A 21,042-nucleotide genomic window follows, 5' to 3' on the forward strand; every position below is an offset into this window, starting at 1 on the left:
TTGGACTTTGTTGTGTTGGACTAGGAGACCTCGGGCTTGCTGGTGGAGTACTTTCTTCCTGATGTGGCTGATCTGGCTCGTCTTCAATGAGTAGTGGTAACTCGTGGTTGTCTAGTTCATCATTGCAGTCCCATGATTTGAATTCATCAAAGATAACATCTCTTGAAATTACCAGTTCCTTTGTATCTGGCTTTATAAGTCTATAGGCTTTAGACTCTTCGCTGTATCCGATGAATATAAGCTTTTCTCCTTTTTCATCGAACTTTTCTCTATGTTGGGATGGAATATGTGAGTATGCTACGCAACCAAAAATTCTGAAAGAAGTTACCTCGGGTTTTTTCTTATGCCAAACTTCATATGGAGTCTTGTTGAGAACTGCCTTTGTTGGAGAACGGTTAAGGATGTAAACCGCCGTGTTGACTGCTTCTGCCCAGTAGCTATTGGGTAGCTTCCTTTCTTTTAGCATACTCCGATCCATTTCCATGATCGTACGATTTTTCCTTTCTGCGACACCGTTTTGTTGTGGAGTGTATCGGACAGTGAGCTCCTTTTTAATTCCATTTTCTTTGCAGTAGTTGATAAACTCTTTTGAAGTAAATTCTCCACCACGGTCTATACGGAATACTTTCAATTGATGGCCACTTTGCTTCTCTACCAGCGCCTTGAATTCTAGGAATTTAGTGAATGCTTCGGACTTTTGCTCGAGAATGTACACCCACATCATCCTGGTATAATCGTCCACGAATAAGAGAAAATATCTTCTGTTGTTGAGTGAAGTTGTTCTTGTCGGACCGCAGATATCAGCGTGCACCAATTCGAGGGGCCTTCTTGCTCTCCACGATGTCTTCGTAAATGAAAGTCTGTGAAACTTCTCTAGATACAACCTTCACATACTTTATCTCCACCGTCGATATTGGGAATACCAATTACCATGCCTTTTGATTTCAGAACCTTTAAGGATCTGTAGTTGAGATGCCCGTATCTCAAATGCCATAGCTTTCCTTCGTCAATATGGTTTGTACTCATTGCACAATTTTCAATTGATGGCATGGATAAGGGAAAGACAAAATTTCCTGACATTTTTACTTTTGCCACGAATTGCTTATTAATTTTATCATAAATTGTGCATTCTCCGTCTTCGAAATGTAGTGAGTACCCTTTTCTTATAAGTTGTCCAACACTTAATAAATTTTGAGCTAGGCCAGGAACATAAAGAACATCATATATGTATCGAGTTTTACCTGACCTTGTACGTACAGATATGACTCCTCTTCCTTTAACATTCTGGAACTTTCCATCTCCGAGCTTGACCGGTGGAATCTCTTGTTCCTCCAATTTTACGAAATATTGTTTGTTTCCTGTCATATGGCTGCTACATCCGCTGTCGACGTACCATATACCTTGCGCTTCTTGTTGCGATGTGAGGCAGGAATAAAATACTTGATTTTGAGAATCATTTTTCTCGGAATAGTTAGCTTCGTTGAGCCAACAATCTTTTTCCATGTGATTTAATTTATCACACTTGGTGCACTTGTACTTGCAATTTTCAGTTGCATGGCCAAACTTTTTGCAAACATTGCATCGGAGATTTGAGGAGTAATTTTTTTCGTACCTTTTGTTGTTGTTTCTATAAACTCCTTTTCCTCTTCCACGTCCGCGGTAGAAATTTCTGGGTCCTTGAGTTGACGTCGACCCTTTCTCGTACTACGAGTTGGATGACGATCCCCCTCTGGAGCTTTCTTTTCTGGCTTCCATATTTTTCTTTTCACTGAAATTTATTTTTGATTGAAACGCCTGCTCCAACGGTTGCTCAGTGAACCTATTTATCCTTTTCTCGTGCGCCTCGAGTGAACCCATTAATTCGTGTACCGAGAGAGTCGACAAATTTTTGGACTCTTCAATGGCAGAGACGATGTGATCGAATTTGAACGGTAAGCTCCTTAAAATATTTTCTACGACTCTTTTATTTTCTATCGTATCTCCATAACTACTAATTTGATTTACTATACCAGTAACTCTTGAAAAAAAATTCTGGATAGTTTCATTTTCTTTCATAAGTAGATTATCAAAATCTCGCCATAAATTTTGTAGTTTAATGGAGATTACCTTTTCTGATCCTTGGAATGCTACTTTGAGAATATTCCAGGCCTCCTTCGAAGTTTTCGCCACCGAAATTCGAGGAAAAATTGTTTTAGTTACCCCTTGTTGTAGAAATAGTAGTGCTTTAACATCCTTCTTCTTGTTTTCCTTGTACTCCTTTTTCTGTGCATCCGTCCATGACGATAGAGATTCTGCCGTCTCGGGTACCTTATAACCATCTTCTACAAAATCCCATAAGTCTTGTGAAATGAATAATGTTTTCATTTGTAAACTCCAATAATCATAAGTCTCACCATCAAAAATTGGAATTAGACTTTGGGCATAATTGAAACCTTGAATACTTTGGTTAATTGCCATGGGTAGAGTTTTAGGATTACTGGGTTAGGTTTTCTCTGATACCAAATTTGTTGGCGCAATGCGGAAATGTGATGGGTTTATGAAAATAAAATTAGGGAAAGAGATGTTGGTTAATTGAAAAGTGAGGCTTATATTAATTTGGAAATGAAAATATTACAAAGGGAATTTTTAATGTAGCACTTTGACTCACTATGTTTATAAACACTTTGGCTCTTACTATTTTAGCTCTCACTCTCAACTCACTTGAGTTTTTATTATAATTACAAGTGAACCCATCGTCGCCTATTTATAGGCTTTGTGCACCGACCAACAGAAAAATCTGGAAATGAAACTTTCTGGACAACATTTGCCGACCTAAGACTAGTTTAGAACAGAACTTTCTAGACCATGACCGAATGATCTAGAGACATAAAACACTCTAGAGTCTATGACTGACTTCGTAACTAGGAGAATGAGAAGAGTCTAGATATCTCTAGACTGGGCCGATCCAAGGTAAGCCCATGGGAAGTTTATAGTTAGCTATCTAGATAATTCTAGATTTACCCATCACAATTAACAAATATTTTTAACACATCTAATTTATATCTCCACTAAATGTATTGAGACCTGACAACCACGAATTTTCAGCAAAGGTGTTATATTTTGACTGGGAAATGAGAAAAGAGCAAATGTCTGATATAATCATTCCTGTTGAACGCGTTATGATTCCGAAGCATAAAGTTAAAGACTTCGGACATTGTGATATACAAGTCAAAAAACAACTGGAAGAATCAAAGGATTCATTGTAAAGCCAAATATTAAATGGATTGCGCAACTTATTTTATATGGTTAATTAAGATACTCAAAAAACAACCTATTTAATTCCGCAGCTGAAAATGAAAAGAGTCAATGCAGTAGTAATTGGAGACTATCAAAGAACAACCCCCTGGGTGATATTTCGTCTACCGATATTTCCTGTCGATAGAGAGCACAAACAGCTTTCACGCAAAGCTCAGTATCTTTTTTCAAAGGAAGAAAGCATATCAGGCTCAGATTTCTATTTCATTTCTTTGTTATCGTTCTTATCCCTATATTTCATCGCCAGCATGTCCATAAGGCTACCAAGAGAAGTTTCTGAATCACCAGAACTATAAGAATCTTCAGATTCGCTAAAACTTTCTCCACCGTCATACGAGACCAAGTTAGCAAAAGGCTCCGCACTCATTTCAAGATGATCTTGAGATGACGATCCATGTTGAGATGATCTCTTCGACGAACTTCCCCAACCCTTCCCCTCTTCAACGTTTTGACCCTCGCTTGATAAATGTAGAGTTGTAGAAGAAATGTTCATAGCAGAGTATTTGGGAAATTCTGACTCTCTATCATGAAGTTCATTGGCGCCGATGTCATACTTATGAGAATCCTTCCACCCTCCACTGCTGGTTTCAGCATTAAGTTTGCTACTGTTGCTTTCATCTGTTGGCTTTTCACAACTTTGAGTAATGACATTTTGCAAACCTGGCACCTCAGACTCTACCCTTTCAGAATTACGCAATTCTACACATCTCAATGTTGAACTTGACTTTCCACTTCTAAAAACTAGGCTCTCCAAATTCGAAATGCGAGAGTCTCCACATCCTGCCATTGTTGAATTGCCATTTTCCATCCTCGGCACTAAACTCTCCAAATTCGAAATGCGAGAAACTACACATCCCGCAGTTGTTGAGTTTTTATTTTCCATCCTCAGGAGTTGGCTCTCCAACTTCGAAATGCGAGACTCTACACATGCTGCCTTTCTTGAATTTTCGCTTTCGATCCTCAGGACTTGGCTCTCCAAATTCGAAATGCGATCCTCTACACATTCTGCCTTTGTTGAATTTTCATTTTCTTTCCTGTGGACTTGACTCTGCAAATAAGATAAACATTCAGTTGCGTCTGCGGGTGTTCTTTCGGTCTCATCGGTAGCAGCAGTCTTTCTAGTTTCTTCTACATCAGCTAATTTACCCTGGAGTTTAGTGCACTCCACTTTCTTCTTCTCAAGATCCGCATTCATATTCTCAAGCTCCAATGCCTTCTTCTCAAGCTCCATTTTCTTCTTCTCAAGCTCCACGGACAATTCAATACACTTAGTCTTATAATGCTCCAGACTCTCCAATTCAACCACAGAACCTGCCAATGATTCTAGTTCTCCAGACATTCTTTCGGCATATTTCCTCTTCCTCTCATTATCAGAAGAACCACCATCTATAATTGTATCAGCTGGATAGAGAAAATTGCCAATTAGTCTCTGGGGATTTATTCAGTAGGAAGACTTAACGAAACAAACAACAGTAGCAATAACAGCAACACTAAAAATAACTAAAATGAAGAGTTACTCACAATCACAGTTATCATTAGTAGCTGGTTGATTACTTGTTTCATCAACGAACCGGTCACCTTCAGCTACCATCATCTTCCTCCGTTTCGCCGCCCTAGTTTCAACAACAGGTTCCCTAATTCCTCTCAATGATTTTAGTTCTCCAGACTCTTGTGTCTGGTCGACGTCTTTCCTGTTGATCATAAAATTGGCAGAACTACCACCTGCACTTGTATCAGCTGGATCCAAAATTCCAAATTAGTTGGACTTAAATCAAAAGATGAAATTTCTCAATTAGTTATCATAATTCAAAGCAAACAAACCAATAATAAGAAATCACTAAATTAAAGATAGATTGAGAAACTTGTCAATTACTTACAGTCACAGGTATCATCAAGTGAGAGGTCATCTTCCTCCTCCATTACCTTCTTCCTCCTCCGTCTAGATCCCCTAGTTTCTTCACCATCTCCACTTGTCTTATTCTTCTTCTTAAGATTCTTAAAATAGTCTGTAAAATAATTGTAATGTTTTTCACAACGAGTAGTCTTAGGAGCATAATCCTCAGCAGCAGCACTAGCACCATAACCCATCCTAAAATTCTTGCATCTGTATTTATATTTTCCAGTTCCGCTAGTTTTAGAACAACGCTCTTCATCTGGAGGCAGCTGCTGCTGCTGCTTCTTCCTCTCCATATCCAAACCTGGACCAGGACCTGCACCTTCACCATGATCTCCACTTGTCTTCTTCTCTTTAAGATTCTTAAAATACTTTGAAAAATAATAGTAATGTTTCTCACAACGCTTAGTCTTAGGAACAGTATCATCATCAGCAGCAGCACCAAAACCCATCCTAAAATTCTTGCATCTGTATTTGATTCCATTTGCACCACTAGTATGACAACAACGCTCTTCATCTGGAGGCAGCTGCTGCATCTTCTTCTCCTCCATCTCTGAGTCTACAATTTCAAAATAAATCAATTTTGCCCTAGAAATTACTTTTACTGGTTAGGTGAGTTTTTATAATTTTTTCAATTATACCCTCGTAATCAATTATTGCCTTGATTAGTGTGCCATAAGAGGGGCCTTTTGGTCATAAGTTTTTCCTACTGTAAGAAAGTAAAACAGCTGTAAATATTTTCTTCCTATTCTAGAAATGCTGTAAAGTTTTGACCGGTTGACTCAACATATTCATCTTTTCAACTTATTTTACTCGCATATTCCGTTTCAAACGAAATATTATTTTAACTACCATAAAATATTATTTACTATACTGTAACTGGAGAGTCGATACACATTCAATCTACCATTTGGTATATATATTAACCAGTTATGCAAGATTGCAATGCCTAGTAAAAACACTGAAGGCCACTTACACAGCAATCTATCACTTGGCAGTTTATCTCCATGGCTGGCAGTTGTAGTAGGAAGGAAAAAAGGATCTTTTTGTTTCGGCAGCAGAAAGTGAATAGAGTGCATGCAGTAGTAATTCACCTCAAACAGCATAAATATGTAAACAAACCGGCTTTCATATTTTTGGAACATTGAACAAGGAAATGTATTGTAACTACAATAACAGTAACTTCATCCAGTTTTCAAGTATAAGGGAATTGGAATGAGGGAAAAGCGTAGGGAATTAATCCTTCACATACCTGAGCGCGTCGCCGTAGTGGAACAACCCCTTGGTTGATATTTCAACTTCAGCTATATGCTGTCGATAGAGAGCACATACGGCTTTCATACTGAGTTCAGTATCTTCTTCAAACGAGGAAAGCATATCAGCCTCAAACTCCCATTTTATTTCTTGGCCTATATTCCAATTCCAATTATTCACCGCCATCATGTCTTTAAGGTCACTAAGAGGAGCTTTAGAATTAGCAGAAGTAACAGAATCTTCAGACTCGCCAGGACTTTCACCATTGTGGTCATCTGAGACCAAGTTCACATAAGGCTTCTTACTCATTTCCAAATGATTTTGAGATGGTAATCCATGTTGAGATGGCCTCTCCTCCGAACAGCCCCAACCCTTGCCTTGTTCAACATTTTCATACATATTCAGCACCTCCTCTTTGGTTTGCAACTCATACACATGAGAGTACTCCTTCCCTCGGCAACTGGTTTCATCTGTTTGCTTTTCACCACTTTGAGTAACATCATTTTGCAAACTCAGCGCTTCGGGCTCTATCTTTACAGAATCACACAGATCAATACATCTCAACATTGAACCCTTCCTTTCTACTCCTCAGGACTAGACTTTCCAAAATAGAAATGCGAGACTCTACACATCCTTCCCTTGCTAAATTTTCATTTTCCTTCCTCACGTCTAAGCTCTCCAACTTGGGAACGCGAGACTCTACACATCCCCATCATTGTTGAATTTTCATTTATAATCCTCAGGCCTAGGCTCTCCAACTTCGACATGCAGAGAGTCTCTATACATCCCAGCATTGCTGAATTTTCATTTTCAACCTTTAGGACTAGACTCTCCAACTTGGAATTGCTATTTTCCATCCACAGAACTCGACTCTCCAGATTGGAAAACATCTTCCTCCGATGTTCAGTTGCATCCATGGGTGTGGGTTCAGTATAATTTGTAGCAGAAGTCCTTCTAGTTTCTACAACCTCCACTAAGTCACCCTGGAGTTCAGTGCACTCGGATTTCTTCTTCTCAAGTTCCAGAGACAATTCAAAACACTTAGTCTTATAATGCTCCAGGCTCTCCAATTCAACCGCAGGATCTCTAGTTCTTGCGGATGATTCTGGTTCTCCAGAACCTTCCATTCTTTCAGCATATTTCCTCTTCCTCCGACATTTAGCAGTACCACCTTCTTCTACAATTGTATCAGCAGCTGGATTGAAAATTCCCAATTAGTTAGACAAAGCAATGCATTTATTCCTCTGAGGGGCAATGAAATCATGAAATTTCTCAATCATCATATTTTTAACAAAACGAAGAATGACAACAACAGCAGTAACTAGAGATGAAACTATGAAATTTGTTCAATTAGTTATCATAATTATAAACATGTAAGCAAACGAACAACCTAAAATAAAAAAAAAATCACTAAAATGAAGGTATGATAAGAATTACTCACAGGTATCTTCTCTATTTCAGTTTCATCATATTCCTCTGTTTCAAGCCACTATCTCCACTTCTTATTCTTCTTCTATTTTTCTCTGCAAAATAGTAGTAATGTTTTTCACAAAATTTGGTCTTAGGAACAAAACTATTATCACCATCATCAGCTGCACCACCATGACTCAACCTTAAATTCTTGCATCTCCATCCGCCACCACCAGTTAAACAACAAAACCGTTCATCTGAAGGCAACTTACTCTTCTCCTCCATCTCCTTTCTCTTCTTGTAATGTTTTTCACAAAGTTACAGTTCATTATCACCACTGACATTCTTGCATCTCCAATTCGCAGTTTTTCTACTGCAAATCTGATGAACCGAATTCTTCATGTACACATCTCTGCCCAGAAACAGCGAAAAATTGCATCACTTGTCAAACAATCAGAACTGCCAGCTTACGAACAAGAACTGAACCACTAAACGTAGTATAACAAATTGGAACACTAATTCTCAAAACTTGAAGGACTAAATTCGAAACACTAAATCCAAGCATTTGAATAAGATAATATATTTCTGGAATTCCACTTGATTTTGACCAGAACCACATAATGAAACAATCAAAGAACCTCATACAAGAAGAAGTTTTGATGAAATATCACCACTAGGGAGTAATCTTGATCACGCTGTAGGTAAGCTTCCACAACAGACGAGTTGCAAGATTACAAAGTAAGCTCCGAATTCAACAATTGAAATCATGAACTACTGATTTGTCTATGATTTCTCTCATACTAGATGAAAAGGTTTGGAAAGCATGAATTCATAAATCTGAACAAATTAAATGAGACTTGAAGATTTGTCAATTTCCATGAAAATCTAGCACTCAACAGATATCAAAGCAATCAGAATGCTCAAATAAATAGGATATGATATAAATATCTAAAATCAATACTAAAAAACCTTCGCATTTAGAGAGGAGGATGTCTAGTAATTGCAGATGGTGTTGGCAGGCTGGGCTGTCTCAGCTTTGCCTTTGTCAAAATAAAATTTTATTACAAACTAAATCACACAAGAAGTGTTAATAAAACATAACAAGTTACAATAGACCCCAAGAGATGCAACTCTCTGTTACCAGAAAATTTTGCAACACGGATTTCGTCAGACCCCAAAAGATGCACCCATGACACTAGTTTCGATTTTCATGCAAACTTTGCAACAACATTCAACTACCTTGTTATTAGTTATATCAACAAAATTAAGAGACATAACAAAAAGGGTAATCCACCTTTAAATTTCAGTCAAAAGATTTTACTACATAAGTGAGGGTTGCTTTTCTCCATAAACAACTACTAAAACAACCTGAAGTGTGATTACCATAATACCAGTTATTAAATTGGAGATTCAATACATATTATGTCATTTCAATACAGATCCAAACTATCATGTGGTATATTAACCAGTTTCTGATTTCATGTGTACAAAATTAGACGAGGCTAGGTTAAAAGGAGATGCAAGCCTGTAATGCCTACTCAAAAAAGTGAAGGCCACTTACACAACAATATATCAATTAGCGGTTTGATCTCCATGGCTGGCTGTTGTTGCTAGCAGGAAAAGAGGATCATTTCTGGTTTGGTGGATGCTGAATAACTGTTTCGAGTAACTTCTAGCCAGCCTCTTGCAGTCTTCTACTCATTTAGAATCGAATTTCTCCAACTCTTTGACAGACTTCTTAAGGTAACCTTTGCGGGGCCCATCCATTAGAAATTTAGCCAAAGTAGTAGTCCTGTGAAGAAAAGATATCAACAAGGACAAAATTCTATGAAAATAGAAAACCATGAGAGTAATACATGTGGCTCCCATTGTTCAACTAACAACTACAAGTATGAAATTTGTGGAAGCCAGAAAATCTTTTATCTGACAACTACAAAAAATAGACGACTAATTTTTCATGCGTTAACTGAAGCATAGGTAATTGAAATATAGAGTCAGCAGATTGATATTTCCTCTTGACGCTTTTTTTTTTAAAGTATAATGGTAAATCTTCAGGCATTGTGACATGAAACTAATAATGCCTTAACTACTGACAAAATCCGAGGATACTTTGTAAAGCCAAATATTAAACGAATTGCGTCATTATAGGATATGGGCCATATTGCTAATGAAGATACTAAATCAACCAATGAATTCGGAAGCAAAATATGAATAGAGCAGTAGGAATTGAACATAGACAGTATAAAAATGTAAACAAAGAAGCTTTCAAATCTTTGCAACTTTGGACAAGGCAATGTATTGTAACTGCAAAAACAGGAATCTCATCCAGTTTTTAAGTATAGGTGAATTACAAATGAGGGTAAAGTTTGAGAATCCTTCACATACCTGAGCACATCGCTGTAATTGAAAAACAACCCCTTGGTTGATATTTCTACTTCAGCTATATGCTGTCTATAGAGGGCGCATACCGCTTTCATATTCAGCTCAGGATCTTCTTCAAATGAAGAAAGCATATCAGCCTCACACTTCCATTTTAGTTCTTGGTTTTCGTTCCTATTCCTATATTTCGTTTCCAGCATGTCAAGAAGGCCACCAAGAGAAGTTTCTGAATCATCAGAACTATCAGAACCTTCAAATCCATCGAGTCTTTCACCATTGTCGTCATCTGAGACCAAGTTTGCAAAAGGCTTCTTACTCATTTCCAAATGAGCTTGAGATGGTGATCCATGTTGAGATGGTCTCTCCTCCGAACAGCCCCAACCCTTCCCTTCAAAGTTTTCATACATAATCAGCATCCCCTCTTTGGTTTTCAACTCATACAGATGAGAGCACTCCTTCTCTCCACAGCTGGTTTCATCTCTTTGCTTTTCAACACTTTGAGTAACATCATTTTGTAAACCGCGCACTTCAGACTCCATCTTTACAGAATCACGCAAAGATATTGAACTTGCCTTTCCACTACTCAGGACTAAGCTCTCCAACTTTGAAATGTGAGACTCTACGCATTCTGCCTTCGTTGAATTGCGATTTTCCATCCTCGAAATCGACTCTCCGAATCAGAGAACATCTTCCTCCAATATTCAGTTGCATCCGCTAGTGTCCATTCAATCTCCTCTGTCGCAGAAGTCTTTCTAGTTTCTACGACCTCCTCTAATTGACCCTGGAGTTTAGTGCACTCGATGTTCTTCTTCTCAAGCTCCACTTTCTTATTCTCAAGTTGCAGAGACAATTCAAAACATTTAGACTTATAATACTCCAGACTCTCGAATTCAACCACAGCTTCTCCGGACCCTTCAACATTTTTCGTCTTCCTCCTAATGTTGGCAGTAGTACCAAGTTCTATAATTGTATCATCTGGATAGAAAATTTCCAATTAGTTAGGCAAAACAATGCAATGCAATGATTCCTCTGGGGGACTTAACAGATGCAACTATGAAATTTCTCAATTATCAGATTTTAAACTACGAAATTTGTTGAATTAATTTTGCAAAATCAAAGATACAAGAAAGAATTACTCACAGGTATCATCAATTGTAGCCCCTACTAGTTTTTGAATTTCTGTTTCACCATCTTCCTCCGGGGCCTTCTTCCTCCTCCGTTTGGATCCCCTAATTTCTTCTGCAGTACCTTCACCATGATCTCCAGTGCTTGTCTTCTTCTTAAATCGCATCTTCTTCTTATATTCCGTTGATTGATACTTGTAATGTTTTTCACAATATCTACTCTTAGGAACAGTATCATCATCATTAGCAGCAGCACCATGACCCATCCTAAAACTCTTGCACCTCCATCCGCCATTCGAAGCTTGAGAACAACGTTGTTCATCTGGAGGGGTGAATTTCTGCTTCTTCATCTCCATGTTCTTGGTTAGATCTGAACTATGATTGTAATTTATTCTTGAAAAAAATAATTGGAGATTGTTATCACCACTAACATTCTTGCATTTCCAACTTGTAAAAATCTTCTGTTCATCATCACCTGCAGCCTTCTTCTTAGTCTCCATATCAAAAGTCAATTTTGCTCTGGAAATGAAATCAGATCTAACAAATAATTCAAGTTCTACAACATTTATGAAGCTTCAAGTACTTTAGTTATAAGTACTTTGGTAGGTGGGATTTTATTACTTTGTTCTATTATACCCTTAGAGTTTAAGCCAGTTTGGACTGGTATACCAAGAGCCTTTTAGTCATCATAAGTTATTTTTATCACTGTGGAAGCTGTAAAAATCTTTATTTCTACTGTTGTGTTATAGTAAAAAAAAATGGAGAAATATATCCAATGGTTTGCTCTTTGGTGCCACATTTGGAACTTAGGATATGTGGTCCAAGTCAAAGCTATGAGTATAACATTATCAGTTCCATGAGGTAAACAAGGGTTACTTTTCTCCATGTACACCTACTGAAACAACCTGAAGTGTGACTACCATAATATCAGTTACTAAATTGGAGACTCAATACATATTGAGTTAGTCAATACACATCCAATTTACCTTTTGGTTTATTAACCAGACCCCGATTTCATATGTGTGCAAAATTGGAGGAGGCTAGGTTAAAAGGAGATGCAAGATTGTAATGCCTAGTCAAAAAAGTGAAGGCCACTTACACAACAATGTATCACTTGGCAGTTTGATCTCCATGGCTGGCCATTGTAGCTGGAAGGAAAAAAGGATCTTTTCTGTTTTGGTAGATGCTGAATAACTGTTTCGAGTAGCTTCTAGACAGCCTCTTGCAGTCTTCAACTCCTTTAGAATCGAATTTCTCCAACTCTTTTGCAGACTTCTTAAGGTCACCTTGGCAGGCCCCATTCATTAGAAATTTGGCCAAAGTAGTTGCCCTGTTGAGAAAAAATATCAATAAGCACAAAAGTCTATGAAAACAGAAAACCATGAGAGTAATAACTCTGAACAGGCTTGCTTTCCTGTCCTGTGCAGCCACAGACACGAAAATCTATTGCTCCTACCATTCAACTAACAACTACAAGTAGGAAATTTGGGGAAGCGAGAAAATAGACCACTAGTGTTTCTTGTGCGACCCATAGGTAATCGATATATAAAGTCAGCAGATTGCAGGATCATATCTTGTTGTTGTAAATTCTCAATATAATTTGAAATTCATATGGAAGAGTGAGGCAAGTCATATTGCAGGATCATATCTCAACTAACTATATTGAGAATTTACAACCACAAGTTTTCAGTAGAGATAGGATGTTAATATCTTGATTGGCATATGAGAAAAGAACAAATGTATGATATAGCCATTCCTCTTGGCTTGCATTTTGATTCCAAAGTATAAAGGTAAATCTTCAGACATTGCGATATTCAACTAATTATGCTCTACCTACCGACAAAATCAGAGGATACTTTGTAATAAGCCAAATATTAAACGAATTGCGTCATTTTTATGATACGGCTAATTAAGATACTAAAACAATCAATGAATTCCGCAGCAGAATATGAGTAGAGCAGTAGTAATTGAACATAGACAGTATAAAATGTAAACCAAGAAGGTTCAATTTTTTGCAGTATTGAACAAGGCAATTTATTGTAACTGCAAAAACAGTAATTTCACCAGTTCTCAATTATAAGTGAATTGGAAATGAGGGGGAAGGTAGAGAAACCTTCCATACCTGAACACATCGCTGTAATTGTAAAACAACCTGTTGGTTGATATTTCGGCTTCAGCTATATGTTGTCTATAGAGAGCGCATACCGCTTTCATATTGGGCTCAGGATCTAAAGCATATCAGCCTCAAACTTCCATTTTAGTTCTTGCTCTTCCTTCCTATTCCTATCCAGCCTGTCCAGAAGGCCACCAAGAGAAGTTTCTGAATCATCAGAACTATCAGAATCGCCGAGACTTTCACAGCTGTTGTCATCTGAGACCAAGTTCGCAAAATGCTTGTTACTCATTTCCAAATGATCTTGAGATGGTGTCTCCTCTGAACAGCCCCCAGTGTTCCCTTCTTGAAGGTTTCCATACATATTCAGCAACTCCTCTTTGGTTTCTAACTCATACACATCAGAATACTTCTTCCCTCCACAGCTGGTTTCATCTATTTGGTTTTCAACACTTTGAGTAACATCATTTTGCAAACCCCGCGCTTCAGACTCTATATTTACAGAATCAGGCAAATCTACAAATCTCAATATTGAATTTTCCTTTCCACTCCTCATGACTAGGCTCCCTAACTTTGAAATGGGACACTCTACACATTCTTCCCTGTTTTCCGTCCTCAGAAATCGACTCTCCAAATCGAAGAACATCTTCCTCCAGTATTGAGTTGCATCCGCTGGTGTGGGTTCAGTCTCCTTTGTAACAGCAGTCTTTCTAGTTTCTACGACTTCTGCTAACTGACCCTGGAGTTTAGTGCACTCGATTTTCTTCTTCTCAAGCTCTACTTTATTGTTCTCAAGTTGCAGAGACAATTCAAAACATTTAGTCTTATAATGCTCCAGACTCTCGAATTCAACAAAAGGTTCTCTAGTTCTTGTCGATGATTCTGGTTCTCCAGACCCTTCCGTTCTTTCCACATTTTTCGTCTTCCTTCTAATATTGCCACTACCAGCTTCTATAATTGTATCAACTGGATTGAATATTCCCAATTAGTTAGACATTCCAATAATGCAACTATTGAATTTCTCAATTATCATAAACATTTAAGTAAACGAATTGAAAAATAACAACATTTAAGTAATCATAATTTCACAAAAATGAAGATATAAGAAAGAATTACTCACCGGTGTCATTATAACTAGTAGCCCCTAGATTTTGAGTTTCTGTTCCATCATCTACCTTCTTCCTCCTCCGTTTGGATCCGCTGATTTCTTCTGCAGTAGTTTCACCATGATCTCCACTTGTCTTCTTCTTAAATCACATCTTCTTCTTATATTCCGTTGATTGATACTTGTAATGTTTTTCACAGTATCTACTCTTAGGAACAGTATCATCATCCTAAAACTCTTGCACCTCCATCCGCCATTCGAAGCTTGAGAACAACGTTGTTCATCTGGAGGCAGCTTCTCATCCTCCTCATCCTCCATCTTCTTGGTTAGATCTAAATATTGACCGTAATGTTTCTCACAATATTGGAGAATATTATCACCACTAACATTCTTGCAATTCCAACTTTTCCCATTTTTTCTTCTGCAAATCTTCTGTTCATCATCACCACCGGTCTCCATTGCAAAAATAAATTTTTCCCTAGATTTTGAAATGAAATCCTAAGTGAAGAAGAAGATCTACAACATTTATGAAGCCTCAAGTACTTTAGCCACAAGTACTTTGGTAGGTGGGGTTTTACACCTTCTACCTATTATACCCCTTATATTTTGTTTTTTTTAATAAGAAAGAAATTTAATTGATAGACTTTAATGTATGATTACATTTAGTTCTTCTCTAATTAGAGATTTTAACCAAGAAGGGAAATTTTCGCTCCAATGTTGATCAATTCTAGAAGTCCTAGTTCTCTTTGCTAAGCTATTTGCTACCTCATTTGATTCTCTGTGTACAAAACAACATTTTCAATCTTTAAAACCTACTAATAAACTTCTGCAATCTTGAATAATATTATTATTAGTCCATCTGACCTTGCCCACACTTCCATTTATTGCATCAACTACATTTAGACAGTCGCCCTCCAAATGCAGTTTTTCCATAGCAGAAGCTTTTGCCCACTTGATTGCTGTCAGTGCTGCTAAAGCCTCAGTTTCCACCTCATCTTGAGCTAGACCTGAGATTGATTGAGCTCCTCTGCATTGCCCTGTATGAATAAACATTGTCAGTCCTATACCCATATCTTTAGTTTCTTTCATAAAAGCACCATCAAAGTTTATCTTGTGATAGCTAATTTCTGGCAATTGCCAGGGTATCACATTTCTATTATGTCTAACTGTATTACTCCTCCCTGTCATAGGAAGTGAATTCCATTCAGTTAACTCTTTATTGACTTGAGTCACCAATTTGGTTGCCTGCACTGTACCATTATCAAAGACCACATTGCATCTCAGCTTCCAAATCTGCCAGATTGCAAAGCTGATAAATTGAACATAATTATCTTGTTCGGATCTTAAAGCATTAGTGCTTTGAAACCAGCTAGTAATCCACTCCTGCAGATTAGTATTAGCTATATCTCCTGCCATATTAGCATCTAGAGCAAACCATAATCTTTTAGTAACTTCACACTCCACAAACAGATAATTAGCAGTTTCTATCTTGCTGACAAAAGGGACATTCACTAGGAACAGATGGCATGTACCTGCCAATCTTACTGCTCACTGGGACACAGTCATTAAGACATTTCCATAAAAAGTGTCTTACTTTTTGTGGAAGATTAAGCCTCCAAAGGGATTTCCAAGGGAAAGTACTATTACCATACGCATTCATATCATGTAAAATACAGTTATAAGCCGATTTGACAGTAAACTGTCCATTCTGAGTTGGTTTCCCCCCGAGGGTATCTTTACCAAATTGTGAGACTCTTATTTTACAGATATCAGCTACAGTTTCATTATCAAAAAGACAATTCAAGGTGTCTACCTTCCATTCCCCTGTTCCCTGCACAAGTAATTGGTTAACACTTTTCATGCCATTAGAAGCTAAGCTGCTAGGCAGTAAATTTTCCCTATATGGCACCCATTTGTCCTTCCAAATTTCAATATGAGTACCATCCCCTATTTCCCAACAGTAGTGTCTCCTAATCAGATCATAACCCCTACAAATACCTTTCCACACCCAAGAGACAGACTCAGTTCTAACAACATGGAGAGGATTAGAATCATGAAAATACTTATGACACAAAATTTGGACCCATAAAGCATCTGGTTCAGTTAACATCCTCCAAGCCAATTTAGCTAACAAGGCAGTGTTAAGGTATTCTGTTTTCCTAATATTGAGGCCCCCAAGTTCAATGGGCTTAGCAACATTATCCCAACCCAACAAATTTCCTCCCTTAGCATAACCATTCTTGTTCCAAAAGAATTTTCTTTGTATAGAATCTAATTTATTGGTCATTTTTTTTGGCATGGGAAAAACAGATAATTGGTGTGAAGCTAAAGTACCTAGTGTAGACTTTATAAGGACAGTTCTCCCTAGTTGATTTATGTACTTACTCTGCCATGTGTCCAATCTCTTTTCACAAGAATCTCCTAAATGCTTGAAAGATTCCATTTTGTTTTTCTGCAAAAGTAAGGGAACTCCTAGATACTTATCAGCTAATCCTAAGTTTTTAATCTTAAGTATAGAGAGAATCTGATTTTTGTTTCTAGATTCAGTTTTAGGACTAAAAGCTATTCCTGACTTTTCAAAGTTTATAACTCGACCAGAAAACTTACTGAATTTATCAAGCATGGCTTCTAAGTTCCTAGCTTCCTTAACATTGGCCCTGGTAAACACAAGACAATCATCAGCAAAAAAACAAATGGCTAACTGAAGGGCTGGAAGTAGTGACTTTTATACCTTGGATGTCATTTTTCCTCTCTGCATCAATAAGCATTTTAGATAAAACATCCATACATATTAAGAATAAATAAGGAGACAAAGGGTCCCCCTGTCTGAGACCCCTTGTTGGGTAATACACTTCACCAGGACAGCTATTTAACAATATAGAAGTTGAAACTGTAGAAACACATTGCTCAATGAGATTACACCAGTGATCATGGAAACCAAGTTTTTTCAGAATATCAATCAAGAATTTCCACTCTATTCTATCAAAAGCCTTAGACATGTCTAGTTTGATAGCAATAAGACCTGATTTGGTTCTCTTCTTCCTCATAGTGTGAACTAGCTCATGAGTAATAACAATGTTATTTGTTATTTGTCTTGAGGATAGAAAAGATGCTTGATATGGGCTGATGAATTCGTCCATGATAGTTTTGAGTCTACTAGCTAAAAGTTTGGAGATTATCTTATAGCTAACATTACTTAAGTTGATCGGCCTAAAATCTGCAGCAGTCTTAGGAGCATCATTCTTAGGTATAAGGGAAAAAAATTATGGTTCATTTGCTTAAGAATATGCCCAGAATGAAAGAAACTTTTAACCATAGCAATTGTATCAGGTCCAACTGTCTCCCACATTTGTTGATAGAAACCAGGTGGATAACCATCTGGCCCTGGACTAGTCCATGGTTGCATTTGCCACACAATGGACTTAATCTCCTCATCAGTAGGAGGATGAATTAGGAATTCATTTTCCTCAGCAGTAATTCATGGCATAAGAACATCAAGAAAACTATTATCATATGGAGGATTAGAAGTTTTACTCATCTTACTAAAGTGGTCTCTAAGTTCAGTAGCTATCATGCCCTTATCAATTAACCATATTCCAATGTTGCTTTTCAGACAATCTATTTGAGTTCTTTTTTTCCTATATTTTACTTTATCATGAAAGTACTTAGTATTTTTATCATCAAACTTCAGAGTATTCTCCCTAGCCCTTTGCATATAGTAATCTTGTCTCACATTGTACCAATATTTCAAAGACTCTTCTAGTCTATCTTTCAACAAAGAATTATCAGAATCATGCATATTATTGGATATGTCATCTAATTGCCTCTGAATATCATTTATATGGGTTTAAAAATTCCCAAAAGAGTTCATGTTCCATTGCCTTAAAGCTACTTTAACATTATGCGAGCATTTAGAATGTTTATAAGCCTTGGACCCATTTTCACTAGTTTTCCAGTTATCAGATATTAACTCCTTACAGCTAGAGTCATTAAACCATCATCTATTAAACCTTAAAGGTCTCCTAGAATTATTGTTCTCCCTAGAAGTGACAAGGAGTATAGGAACATGATCACTAGCTAGGATAATCAGATGATATATAATATCATTAGCAAAAAAGTCAGACCAAGTTTGGTTAACAAGGGCTCTATCAAGTCTTTCAAGAATTAGTGAATCACCAGACTTATGATTACCCCATGTAAAAGGGTTTCCTATGAAAGATAGGTCAAAAGGTCCTAGATTATCTAGATAATTTTTAACATTATCCAACTGACTTTGAGGAACTAGATTTCCACCAACTTTTTCCTCTTGTCTCATAATAAAATTCAAGTCCCCAAGGACTATCCAGGGATAATCATATCTACTTGCTAGATTGTCCAAATAATCCCATTGTCTATCCCATCCTATATCATCTAAGGCACCATACATGAAATTCAGTAAAGTGTAACCACTTCTGGGATCCATATTCACTAACACAGTAATGAAATTAGTGTTCATATCTACCAAATCAATATGAATCCCATCTTTCCACAAAACAAACAAACCTCCTGAGGCACCTACAGGATTGACATAAAGATAGTTCATATAATTATAGTATTTAGTGAATTTTTCCATTTTCAGGTTCATGGTTTTAGTTTCACTCAAGAAGACAATGTCAGGATCATTAGACCTAATCAATTTTCTAAGATGATTTTTTGTGTGTTTGTTACCAAAACCCTGGACATTCTAGGAAAAGACTTTCATTTTTTGACTCTCTAGGTTAAAATCAGGACAAACCCTAAAATTTAAAACCAAATTAAACACACAATTTTGATCAACCCAAAAATTCCAGCGACAAACAAGAGGAACAAGCAATTGAATTTGGCAGATAGACAGAAAGCTGAAATTTTTAAAAGAAAGGATATTAGTGCAAACTTGTTTTGCAGCGCTCAATCGCATTTCAGTATTGGCTGAGTGATAGGTTTCTTCACTCCTTCCTCCATTTTCAGCATCTGCCATATTCAGGTCTTCCCCATTGTAAGTGAACGCTTGATTGTCCATATGATAAACTTCATCACTCTGAGCAGCTATATTTCCTTCATTCATCTCTAGGTTTCCATCCAGAAGAACATAATTATCTTCTATCGAGTCATCTCTTGACCTTTTATTCTTCCTCGGGTCAGACACATCATCCATACTTCCACCGGATCCACTGGCGGATCCATGAGACCCATCTGCCTCACTTTGTTCCTTTTGCTGCTGCATCATGGCTTCAAGCTTGTGAGCATGTTTAGCCCAATACTCCTCAAACTCTTTCTCAGTCAGTCCATAGATAAAAATATCCCACGCAGTCTCCTCAATAACAAAGCAATGAGGGCATATTTTCTTTGGTTGTTTCTCAAAATGGTATTTCACCCAAACTTTCTGTTTAGCAGCATTGAAAATCCATACTCCTCTTTTTAGCGGTTTACTCAAATCAACCAGCACCTTGACCGTAGCTACTCTCCCTCTGATTGTCACACATTTCTTCCCATCCACCTCCACTTTTTGACCAATGTCCTGGATAATCTTCTCAATAATACCATCATCTATATGTTCCAGCGCAAGATTTCGAAGAACCACAGAAAAGATTTGGTGAGTAAATTTATACTCTTACACTTATCGAGTTATCATAATCTTGTAGCAAAACAAGCATAAAGTTAATAACCCATGGAATTCTCTTCAGGACTTCCTTCTTGTACTCATTAGTTTTGAACTTAAAAACAAACAAGTTGTGTCCCATTGTGCTGACTTCGAATTTCTTATAACTCCTCCAAACTATGTTCACCTCCCTCAGAATATCATCATACTTCACTTCATCTTTGTAGACGACTTTTCCAATCAAAAAGTTATTCCAGTTTGTAGCCACTGCATCGAATTCAGTTTCAGAAATCAAACTGCTCCTTGAGATTCTTAGCTGATTGATGCTAAGATTAGTTTCCTGCACCCTCCTAGATAGAGCTGCCAATTGCAGGTTGTTGGGTTGTGCCATTTTTTTGAGAAGATGTTTACTTTGATTTCTATTATGAGAATTGTTGTGTATGTGATAAGAGAGGTGCTTCTTCTTGATCTTTATATCACCCCAGTTAGTTTTAGGGTTTCTCTGAAAGCATGACCGCCTTCCTAAATTACCCCATATCCCTGATTCTTCATTCCAGTCTGTTCCAGAGAATAGCGGAGAAAATCTTGACTCAAAATAAGGTAACTTCAAATTCAAAAATTTAAACTCCAGAGATTGCGCTCTTTTATGCTGGATAATTCCAATTTTGCCCTTCTGTTCTTTGACTCTGCAATGGTGAAACTTGGATGTTCCTTCTGTATCTTGATCCATTTTCGTGCTGCTACAATTAGTGATAGCAAATCCCACTGATTTTTGTATCATAGCAACGGAAAATACGAAGATAAACGACACCACTGTTATTTTTCGAATACCCTTACATGAAGACCTGAAAT

At 37.3% G+C, this 21,042-nt stretch overlaps 2 protein-coding genes across 4 annotated transcripts; both read right to left on the reverse strand.

The window, feature by feature from the left end:
- Nucleotides 1–3,122: 3,122 nt before the first annotated feature.
- On the reverse strand, nucleotides 3,123–15,083 carry LOC113320044. Of its 3 annotated transcripts, none has more exons than XM_026568014.1 (11): nucleotides 14,589–15,083; nucleotides 13,478–14,434; nucleotides 12,455–12,685; nucleotides 11,372–11,816; nucleotides 10,238–11,206; nucleotides 9,414–9,644; nucleotides 7,884–8,264; nucleotides 6,165–7,637; nucleotides 5,172–5,747; nucleotides 4,816–5,031; nucleotides 3,123–4,695 (listed from the first exon to the last, which is right to left on the reverse strand). In XM_026568014.1, the coding sequence occupies exons 8-11, from the start codon at nucleotides 6,331–6,333 to the stop codon at nucleotides 3,494–3,496; spliced, it is 2,163 nt and encodes a 720-aa protein (XP_026423799.1). In that variant the 5' UTR covers nucleotides 6,334–7,637; nucleotides 7,884–8,264; nucleotides 9,414–9,644; nucleotides 10,238–11,206; nucleotides 11,372–11,816; nucleotides 12,455–12,685; nucleotides 13,478–14,434; nucleotides 14,589–15,083; the 3' UTR covers nucleotides 3,123–3,493. The 3 variants fall into 3 exon arrangements, with proteins under 3 accessions (XP_026423799.1, XP_026423798.1, XP_026423800.1); XM_026568013.1 differs by having other exon boundaries at nucleotides 11,372–11,830; XM_026568015.1 differs by having other exon boundaries at nucleotides 3,124–4,695; nucleotides 6,441–7,637; nucleotides 11,372–12,685.
- Nucleotides 6,425–7,009, reverse strand: LOC113273151. The gene has a single exon (XM_026522915.1). The coding sequence runs from the start codon at nucleotides 7,007–7,009 to the stop codon at nucleotides 6,425–6,427; it is 585 nt and encodes a 194-aa protein (XP_026378700.1).
- Nucleotides 15,084–21,042: the final 5,959 nt, after the last annotated feature.

The sequence above is a fragment of the Papaver somniferum genome, chromosome 1 (genome assembly GCF_003573695.1).
Source record: "Papaver somniferum cultivar HN1 chromosome 1, ASM357369v1, whole genome shotgun sequence".
Lineage (NCBI taxonomy): Eukaryota > Viridiplantae > Streptophyta > Magnoliopsida > Ranunculales > Papaveraceae > Papaver > Papaver somniferum.

Bases quoted from the DNA above. Each gene is read 5' to 3' on its own strand.
- LOC113320044 (XM_026568014.1), bottom strand. From the start codon at position 6,333: ATGTTCCAAAAATATGAAAGCCGGTTTGTTTACATATTTATGCTGTTT. The intron at 5,748-6,164 runs GTAAGTGGCCTT...TTGAAATTGTAG, and splicing joins GCCAAGTGATAGATTGCTGT to ACTCAGAGATGGAGGAGAAG. The intron at 5,032-5,171 runs GTAAGTAATTGA...TTTTGGATCCAG, and splicing joins ACTTGATGATACCTGTGACT to CTGATACAAGTGCAGGTGGT.
- LOC113273151 (XM_026522915.1), bottom strand. From the start codon at position 7,009: ATGTTGAGATGTATTGATCTGTGTGATTCTGTAAAGATAGAGCCCGAA.